Source organism: Ovis canadensis, chromosome 14, assembly GCF_042477335.2.
Source record: "Ovis canadensis isolate MfBH-ARS-UI-01 breed Bighorn chromosome 14, ARS-UI_OviCan_v2, whole genome shotgun sequence".
NCBI classification, from domain to species: domain Eukaryota; kingdom Metazoa; phylum Chordata; class Mammalia; order Artiodactyla; family Bovidae; genus Ovis; species Ovis canadensis.
In genome coordinates this window covers 65,794,132-65,803,941 of record NC_091258.1, presented here as the reverse complement: position 1 = coordinate 65,803,941, position 9,810 = coordinate 65,794,132, and the positions used below count along the sequence as shown (strand labels likewise).

Here is a 9,810-nt window from a genome sequence, read left to right as displayed (position 1 = left end):
TGTGGGGGTTGTTTCTCTAGCGAAGAGACAAGACCCCCAGGGATCAAAAGCTCATGTTTATTAGGAAGACTCTGAACAAACTACCTACCCCGCCCCACCTTCAAGCCTGGGGAAGGAGGATGGGGGATCTGCACCCTCCTCCCATATATACACAACAGAATCCCCCTGGAGAAGGTGCCCCTGCTTGTGGGGGCTGAGACAGCAGCTTTAACAAGCTAGAGCTTGAGAGCCAAGCCCCCTTTCCTCTCCAGACTCAGTTTTCTCATTTGTAAATGAGCTCAGGAGAAACCGGTGTAACGGAGTTTCTCCCCAGCGCTGAAGATGTCCGATTCAGAAGGACGAGGACGTCGGAAGACTGACCAAGGGCCGCCCCAGGGGATGGGGGTGCTGGGTATCCTGATTGGAAGGCCACCTCCCTCCCGACCCAGCGCCTCTCCTCCAGCGCCGCGGGGCTACGTGGCCTCAGGGCCCGGGGACAGGAGGCCACCCCCAAAGCCGGCCTCACGGTACTGGTTGGGGAACATGTTGCTGCCCACGAGGCTGGCAGTGCCTCCGTCCCCGGGGCCCGGGGCCTGATAAGAGTCCAGCGTCAGCGGCTCGGGGCCGGGGGGCTCCCCGACCGCAGCCCCTGCACCGCCGTTGCCCGCGACAGCGCTGGTGAGTGGTGGCGCTGGGGGCAACATGTCCAGCATGGTCAAGAGCGTGGGGGCAGCGGGGTCGTAGGGAAAGCTGTCGTCCAGGAGGTCTGGCCCGCCGGGGGGTTCCAGGCTGGGGAGGGATACGGTGCCCGGGAAGAAGTCTGTGTCGGGTAGCAGCACTGACGGCGGGAGGTACGGTCCTGCAGGGATGAGAGAAAGAAGGAAGCATGGTGGGCTTTTAGGGTCGACCTTCCGCCAGCTCAAATGCCGGGTCTGTGGCTAAATACTTTATCATGTGGCCTCCTATAACGCCAGGGAGAACTCTGAGTAGGGACTATCACCATTATCTCCTTTTTTTAATTTACGATAATTTTTTTTGAGGTATAGTTGATGAACAGTATTATACGTTTCAGGTGTACAAACAACGTAGTGATTCACAATTTTTTCAGGTTATACTCCACTTATGTGTGTGTGCTTAATCGTTCAGTTGTGTCTGACTCTTGGCGACCCCATGGACTGTAGCCCGCCAGGTTCCTCTGTCCATGGGATTCTCCAGGCAAGAATACTACAGTGAGTTGCCATTCCCTTCTCCAGGGGATCTTCCCAACCCAGGAATTGAACCCAGGTCTCTTGCATTGCAGGTAGATTCTTTACCATCCAGGCCACCAGGGAAGCCCATACTCTGCTTATAGTTGTTATAAAATATCAGCTATATTCCCTGTGCTGTATTCCCTGTCCTTGTTGCTGATTTATTTATCCATCGTAATTTGTACCTTTTAATCCCCATCCCTATATTTCCCCTCCCCCTCCCCTCTTCCCACTGATAACTGCTAGGTTGCTCTCCATATCTGTCAGTATTTCTTTTTTGTTTTATTCACTTTTTTTATGACTCCACATATAAGTTATATCATACAGTATTTGTCTTTCTCTGTCACTAAGCATGCTCTCCAAGTCCATCCATGTTGTTGCAAATTACAGGGTTTTTTTATGATTGAGTAGTAATATATTGTGAGGAGGGCATGGCAACCTACTCCAGTAATCTTGCCTAGAGAATCCCATGGACAGAGGAGCCTGGCAGGCCGCAGTCCACAGGGTCGTATACAGACAGACAAGACTGAAGCGACTAAGCAGCAACAGTAATCCATTGTATATATATACACCGCATCTTCTTTATCCATTCATTTATTGAAGGACACTTAGGTTACTTCCATTTCTTGGCTATTGTAAACAATGGTGCTATGAACACTGGGGTACATGTCTCTTTTCAAATTAGTGTTTTCGTTTTATTTATTTTGGATATACACTCAGGAATGGAATTGCTGGGTCATATGGTATTTGCAAATGATATGACCGGTACAGGGTTAATGTCCAAAATAAAAACAGCTCAAAGTGAAGTCGCTCAGTTGTGTCCGACTCTTTGCGACCCCATGGACTGTAGCCTACCACGCTTCTCCGTCCATGGGATTTTCCAGGCAAGAGTACTGGAGTGGGGTGCCATTTCCTTCTCCAGAGGATCTTCCCCACCCAGGGATCTTATAGATAAGGGCAGTCCTTATCCTAAACCCCACTGCATTTGTGCATAACAGGAGAGTTAGCCTATCCTTTCCTGAATTAAAACTAGAAAAACAGCTCATACGATATTAAATAAACAACACCCCAACTAAAAAAATGAGCAGAACTGAATAGACATTTTTCTGAGGAAGACATGCAGTTGGCCAACAGTCACATGAAAAGATGCTCAACATGGTTAATCATCAGAGAAATGCAAATAAAAACCACAATGAAGTATCACCTCACACCTGTCAGAATGGCTGTCATCAAAAAGACATAAATAACAAATGCTGGTGAGGATGCAGAGAAAAGAGAACCCTCATACATTGTTGGTGGGAGGGTAAATTGGTGTGGAAAACAGTTTGGAAGTTCCTCAGAAAACTAAGAATCATTCTTATTTAATAAGGAAACAGGCAAAATAACTTGCAGTCCACAAGTGAGTTGTGGAACCAGGGTTGAAACTGTGCTCCTATAATGCTAGTGAGTTTTCCTCAAGAATGAGGAAGAAAAGGATGCTCCAAAGCCCCCCAGCGTATAAAGACAACCCAAAAGGTGAAATCTCCACACCATGGGAGACCCAAGGAGAAATACCAAGTCCCAAAATTGGAAGGTAAAATGGTTAAGTGTCATTGTGGAAGTCTTTTTGAGACAACACAAACCTCACCAGCAAAGACTGACTACACTTATTTTAGAAGGAGTCACAGTGCTGCTGGAACTCTATTTCCCACTTTCCCTGGTAGCTTGATGTGGACATGTGATCAAGTGCTGCTGGCTGAAATGTGGGCATGCTGGCTGGAGCTGCAACAGCCATTCTGCACCAGGAGGTGGAAACTATGAGCTGAAAATGGCAGGAGCTTGGGTCTCCAATGATCATGCAGCCACCAAACAATCTGTGGACCACCCATCCCTGGACTGTGTATGTGTGAGAGGAGAAATAATGTCCTACCCTATTGAGGTTCCTGTTATTTGGGGTTTTGCTGTGAATTCAGTTAAACATGATCATAACAAAATGCAGGTGGCATTCTTGGTTTCCGGCAAGTTCCTAACATCTCCTGGGCACCAAATCCTATACTAAATAACTGTGCATTGTGGCCTCACTAAATTCTAGAAGGAACCCCAAGAAGGAGGATCTCCATCTGCAAGTTAAGTAAACTGAGGCCCAAAGAGATTGCATAGGGACTTCCCAGTGCAGTGGTTAATCCACTTTCCAATTCAGGGGACACAGGTGTGATCCCTGGTTCAGGAACTAAGATCTCACATGCCTCAGGGCAACTAAGCCCATGCACCACAAATCCATTTCTAGACCCCCTCACACCACAGCTAGAGAGAAGACCTTGTACTTCAACAAACAGCCCACATGACACCCAGAAAGATCCCACATGCTGCAACTAAGACCTGATGCAGCCATAAACACATATTTTTTTAAAAAAAGATCACACAGTGGCTTAATTGTGGCCTTGAATTCAAACCCAGTCTGATTGCAGAGGCCAGACTCCTAACCATTCCACTCTAGTGCCAGCTTTGCCAAAGGAATGAGAGAGGGGAACTTTAGATACTGGGAAATTGGGGTGATGGAGCAGGTGAAAGAATTACTAAGTGGCTAATGATGAGGGACTTCAGGGTCAAAGGTTGATGAAATGGACTAGGACTGGGGGTCTCTAGGGCAGAGGTCTTGGGCATTAGTTAGAGGGTGTTGGGGGACAACAGATGACACTTGAAACCTTCAGGTGAGATTGGCTGAGATTGACAACTCCAGCAGACTGGCTGGGAGCTGGGGTCAGTGTTCTTAGAGCTAGCGGTCAGCGAGTGGGGAGGCTTTGGATAGAAGCCAGACAGGGTTACAGTTCATGGGATCTGGAGGCTGGCGTGTGAGTTGAGATGAGGGCCATGGTAGAAGAGGTCAGGGGGTGACTGAATTCAAGGCTGGCTAGCTCTGACACCACCTCCATTTATCCATCATCTACTCCCTACTACTGCTTTCTCATGTATCATCACTAGTCTAAACCTGTGCCCATGGGTGGTGATCCAGTGGCTAAGACTCCATGCTCACAATGCAGAGGCCCTGAGTTTGATTCCTGGTCAGGGAAATAGATCCCACATGCCGCAACTAAAGACCCCACGTGCCATAGAGAAGATCGAAGATTCCATGTGCTGCAACTAAGACCTATTGCAGCCTAAATAATTAAAATTTTTAATAAATTAGAAGTAAATCAACTTTTGCCCAGGTGTAACTCCCCACTCCACCAGGGACTGGCTGTGTGACCTTGGGCAAGAGATGTCACCTCTCTGGGCCTCGTTTTTCACCAGTAAAATGGGACTGCGGCATGGGGGGAGATGACAGCACCCACCCCCCACCCCCCAGAAGGACTGCACAGATTAAATGAACACACACAAAGCAGTTATGCTCAGAGTGTCTGTAAAAATAAATACAGTAACATTTAAAAGGCCAATGAGGTAGGTATGTGGTGATACTTTTCAGAGGAGCCCTGAAGCTCTGAGAGGTGGAGCAACTTGATGAAGGTCACACAGCATGTAAATGGCCAAGTGGAGATCGGAGCCTCTGAACACTTCTCTCCACTTTATGTTGCTGGTTAAGTGGTGAGGCACTCCCCCACGTAGGAGCTCTTGGGGGGCCTGAAGAGGCTAGAAAAGCGAGGCTGCAACCCCCTCCCCACCAGCCCACCTCGAGGGCAGGGGCTTGCACTGAACCAACACCCACCTGAGCCATGGCTAGGCAGGAATTGATCCAGGAAGACTGGTTTTTTCCTCCGTCGTTTGCTCTCAATGCCATGGGGATCTGAAGGAAGGCAAAGATGAGGACCCCTGGATCCCACCAGCCCTTCCTCCCCAACCTGGAGGGGTGGGCAGGGCATTGGGTCAGTCACCCCCTCCCAGGGACCTGGAGAGGGACATCAAAAAGGGCAGAGGGGACACACCAGAGCTATTCAGCTCCCCAAGGACGTCAGGCAGCCCCCGTTTCCGCTTCTTGTCCACGCCATAGCTGTCTGTTCAGGAGATACCAGAGGCATACAAAATAACCCATGAAAAATAAGAATGAATTATAGAAACCGTTTGGGAAGTTGAGCTGTTCTGGCTTTTTCCCAACCAATGTATATAGATGTCCATATCTTAGAATAAAACCCAAATTACTTTTAACCCCATTGGAACATCTAAGGCATAATTCTGCCCCAGCGCCTTTGCACTTGCTGTTCCAGCTACTTAAAACACTCTTCCTCAACTCATCACTTTTCTGGAAAACTGCTTAGTCACCCTCCTGTCCTCAGGTCAGCTGCCCCCTCTTCCAGGAAACCCTCCCTGAACTCTAAGGCTGGGTCAGTTGCCCTACTCTGCAAGACTAATTCTATAAGCAGTTCCATCCCAGCCCTGCCCAGTCTGCCTGCCACTGTATGGGAATAGATCTCTTCCCCCCCCATCCCCCCACCCCTATAGGATGATAAGCCTCTTGGCACAGGGCTGGGGCTGTCTCTGGTACCACTATGTTCCCAGCAGAGGGCCAGGCATGAGCAGCTGTGCTGAGAGGAGAAATTATTAAATAATCCCAAAATGTCATGAGATGGGTACTGTTGCTATTTCCATTTTGCCACAGGAGGAGTCTGAGACTAGGAGAAGCCAAGGTCACACAAGCCAGTAAGCAGACCAGGATTTGAACCCATCTGTGCAACTCAGAGCCTACATTCTACTTCTGCCTCTTCCCGTTTCCCCTTTGGGTCATCCCAAGCAAGGCCAAAGACCTGGTCTCTGGGGCAGTGGGTCACCCTGGGTTGTTGTGGTTACCATGGTCCCGAGGCAGGTAGGTGAAGGGCAGAGGCTCACTGCAGACCCCATCAGTAAGCCGCTGCAGAAAGACGTTCACTGTCACAGGTTCAACGATCTCCAGGTCCTCGTAGGGTGGTGTCTTGAACACAATGGCAATCTGGCGGTGCACATCGGCCTGGGAGAAGTCAGCCCGGCCTTCCCAGGAGGCTCTGCTGAACACCACCGATATATCCTCTGGCAGGAAAGTGGGGGCATCAGCTGAGCCAAGACACTTGGTCCACCAGAGACCCAACTCACTCAGCCTCCCCCAAAATCAACACAAGTATTTCTAAGAATAAAACTAATTATGCGGCATGCATGCTAAGTCACTTCAGTTGTGTCTGGCTCCTATGGATCGTAGCACACCAGGCTTCTGTCCATGGGATTCTCCAGGCAAGAATACTGGAGTGGGTTGCCATTGCCTCCTCCAGGGGATCCTTCCAACCCAGGGATTGAACCCACATCTCCTGTGTCTCCTGTATTGGCAGATGGGTTCTTTAGCACTAGCGCTACCTGGGAAGCCCATATATGTGTATATATATTGAGGCTTTATATGTGTTGGACACACACAGATTACCTCTAAGACATACAACAGTTTTAGGAAGCCCATGATATTGAGGAGAAAGCAAAGGCACCAGGAGATTAAGCCACTTGTCCAAGGTCACGTGGTCAACACGTGATGCAGCCAAGATGGGAATCCAGGCAAGCAAGAGCTCTTTAGCACTAGCTCCTAGGACTTGGGGACGTTACTGACATTTCTGGGCCCAGTCATCAGCCTAAAGAGGGAAAGTCATAGCACTCACCTCATAGGAGTTGTTAGAAGGATTAAATGAGTCATTCCAATAAAAAGGCTTAGAAGAGGACTTAACATAATAGGTGATCAATCCTTGTGAAGTATGATGGCTTTTATAAGCATTATGTAAAATATTAGCTCCAGGTCTGGAACTCAGAAAATCCTCAGTAAATGCTACCTCTTTGTGATGTAGCTCTTAGGTACTTGGGATCCCATCTCATCCTAATACCAGCTCATTTTAGGGGTTGAGGAAACCAGCTCAGGGTATTAAAGTCACCTGGCCAAAATCAGCCAGTGAGTCAATGACGAAATAGAACTCAAAATCTACCTTGAATCATTCACCCGGGGCAGGATCAGTTTTTCTGCCCTAACCCCAATTCCCAGGCTCCTGAGAATCTCCTTGGCCTTCCTCAGATCTCAGCTCAAATACCACCCCCTCCAGGAAGCCTTCCCAGATGCCTGGACCATATCTGGTCTTCCTGTTCAGTCTCAGTACTGTGTCTTCTTCCCTATCAGCATTACGCACATTTACGATTTGTATTTCTTTCCCTACCTCTCATTGAACTGAGAGCCCTGTGAGGGCAGAGTCTGGACATGTCTCGGTCACTGCTATGCCCCAGCACTGCCTAGCACAGAGGCCCAATAACCATTTGCTCTTTCAAAAAAAAAAAAAAAAAAAAACACAAACCCCAGACTTCCCTGTTGGCACAATGGATCAGAATCCACCTGCCATTGCAGGGGGACATGAGTTCAATCCCTGGTCTGGGAAGACCCCCACATGCTGCGGAGCAACTAAGTCCATGCGCCACAACTGCTGAGCCCATGCCCTAGAGCATGCATGGTGCAACTACTGAGCCTGCATGCTCTAACCACCGAAGCATGTGTGCACCTGGAGCCTGTCCTCTGCAACAAGAGAAGCCACCACAATGAGAAGCCTGCGCATCGCAACGAAGAGTAGCCCCCGCTCACCACAACTAGAGAAAGCCCACGCAAAGCAACAAGGACCCAGTGCAGCCAAAAATGAATAAATAATAAAATTTTCTAAAAGCCAGTTTGAGAAAGGGGTTTTGTATTTGAATGGATATGACTCAAGTGGAAACCTCCATTTTCTCCATCTGGAGCCCCGACCCAACTGTCATAAGGCATTTATTTATACAACTCCACGATTTTAATACCAGAGTAGTTCCCCAAAGTTCCTGATGCCAAGGTCTGCCCAGCATTCAATGCTGGCTAGTATAAACAGGCCTCCTTCTCTGTTCATGAATGAGTGAGTGGGTGTGTGGGTGGGTGACTCAGTGAGTGAGTGAATCAATGGGCAATATCTGAAACCAGAGCTCTGGACCCTTCTACTAGGCTCCCCTGGTTAACCAGCTACTCCTCACCGTCTCAGTCTCTGCAAGCTGGCAGACCCCACTCTGCCTGCTCACTGCCCCAGGCCCCTCACCTTTCTGCACCTTGTCGCACAGTAGGTAGAGCTCCTCGCCACCCGTGCACGGCCCACTCTCCTTGTTGATTCGACAAATCCGTAGCTCCGACGTGTTTGTAGACTCTGGGAAAGAGGAGAGGAAGACACACAAAGGAAAAAAAAAAAAATTTAGTCATCAAATCCTTACCAGGAACTCAGTGGGTACCCACTCAGGATGTGGAGAGGTGGGAAATGGACAAGCCAGGGTGTCTGATATTTTTGGAACCTGTGCTACAGGTGGAAAACAGAAGATGCCCAGGGTGGAGGGGTTAATGGACATCCCATGAGTCCTCTGCACTGAGGTCTAGTGAGCTCCCATCTCTGTCATGGGGATTGGATAAGGTCAAAGCCCATTGGTAGCTAAGTGGGGACCATGTGCCCTAGACCTGGCCAGTCAAAGCATCACCTCCTCCTGGCCACAGCTGATTGGTCAGAGAGGAGAATGTGAGGAAAACTAGGCCAATGAGAGACAGCCCTGGGACTTTGAGCAAAAATATTGGGTAAGAGGACTTCCCTGGTGGTACAGGGGGTAAGAATCTGCCTGCTGATGCAGCGGACACAGGTTCAATTCCTGGTACGGGAAGATTCCACATGCCACAGAGCAACTAAGCCTGAGCTCTAGAGCCTTTGAGCCGCTACTGCTAAGCTCACTTGCCACACCTACTGAAGCCCAAGTGCCTAGAGCCTACGGACCTCAATAAAGAGTAGCCCCACTCACCGCAATTAGAGAAAGCCTGCATGCAAGAAAAAAAAAGAAAAAAGAAATTGGGTAAAAGAATCTCTCTTCAGGAGCGGGAGAAAAGTTCCAGGCTGGTAGGACATAAGACTAGAGCTTTGTACAGTTATTTTGCCCCTGCCTGGGAGGGCCCTGCTAAGAGTGACTCTAACATGAAGGAAGCATGACTGAGAGATGGAAAGAAATAGACCCCTAATGACATCGCTGAGAGCCTGGATACATACAAACCTGAAGCACTGTATTACTTCTGGATATTTTTAGTTAATGGAACATCCTTTTTTTTTTTCCTTATGTGAGTTGAGATTCTATCTCTTGCATCCATAAAAGCCTAGATTGATATTCCCTGCCCATTTTGATGTCTGTGGCAGTCCCTGTAAGTGGGCTAAAATCTAACAGCCATTCCTAATCTTCTCTTCTATGCCTGTATCCCTCGATACAGGATGAAAAATCTAAATACATGCTTTCTCAGACTGCTTTGCAACTAAAGGTGGCCATGGAGCCAAGTTCTGGCCAAGGAGACATAAACAGATGCCTATCAGGGTGATTCTGAGAAATGTATTATTTTCTGTAAAAGAGAGATTATTACTTATGCTGCCTGTTCCCAAGGACTGCGTCATTGAACTGATTGTGCTTTCTACAACACTAGAAGGCCCCATTTCCTTAGGCTACTTAGTAAACGCTGACCTCTAGAGGTGGGCAGTGTACAGCTTGCACACCACACAGGGTGACACCGCACACCATCTTGAACATAGACATGATGTCTGGAGCTGTGGCAGCCAGCTTGTAACCATGAGGGAAAGGCCACGAGAAT

At 48.6% G+C, this 9,810-nt stretch overlaps 1 protein-coding gene across 1 annotated transcript in view; it reads right to left on the bottom strand.

The window, feature by feature from the left end:
* Nucleotides 1-43: 43 nt before the first annotated feature.
* The window catches only part of RELB (RELB proto-oncogene, NF-kB subunit), a 28,537-nt gene continuing 18,770 nt past the window's right edge, over nucleotides 44-9,810 (bottom strand). The window contains exons 7-11 of the mRNA XM_069551061.1: nucleotides 8,243-8,347; nucleotides 5,985-6,200; nucleotides 5,126-5,194; nucleotides 4,909-4,986; nucleotides 44-838 (exon numbers count right to left, since the gene is read on the bottom strand). Of these exons, the coding sequence (XP_069407162.1) occupies nucleotides 453-838; nucleotides 4,909-4,986; nucleotides 5,126-5,194; nucleotides 5,985-6,200; nucleotides 8,243-8,347 (854 nt within the window). The 3' untranslated portion in view covers nucleotides 44-452. The remainder of the gene's footprint in view (nucleotides 839-4,908; nucleotides 4,987-5,125; nucleotides 5,195-5,984; nucleotides 6,201-8,242; nucleotides 8,348-9,810) is intronic.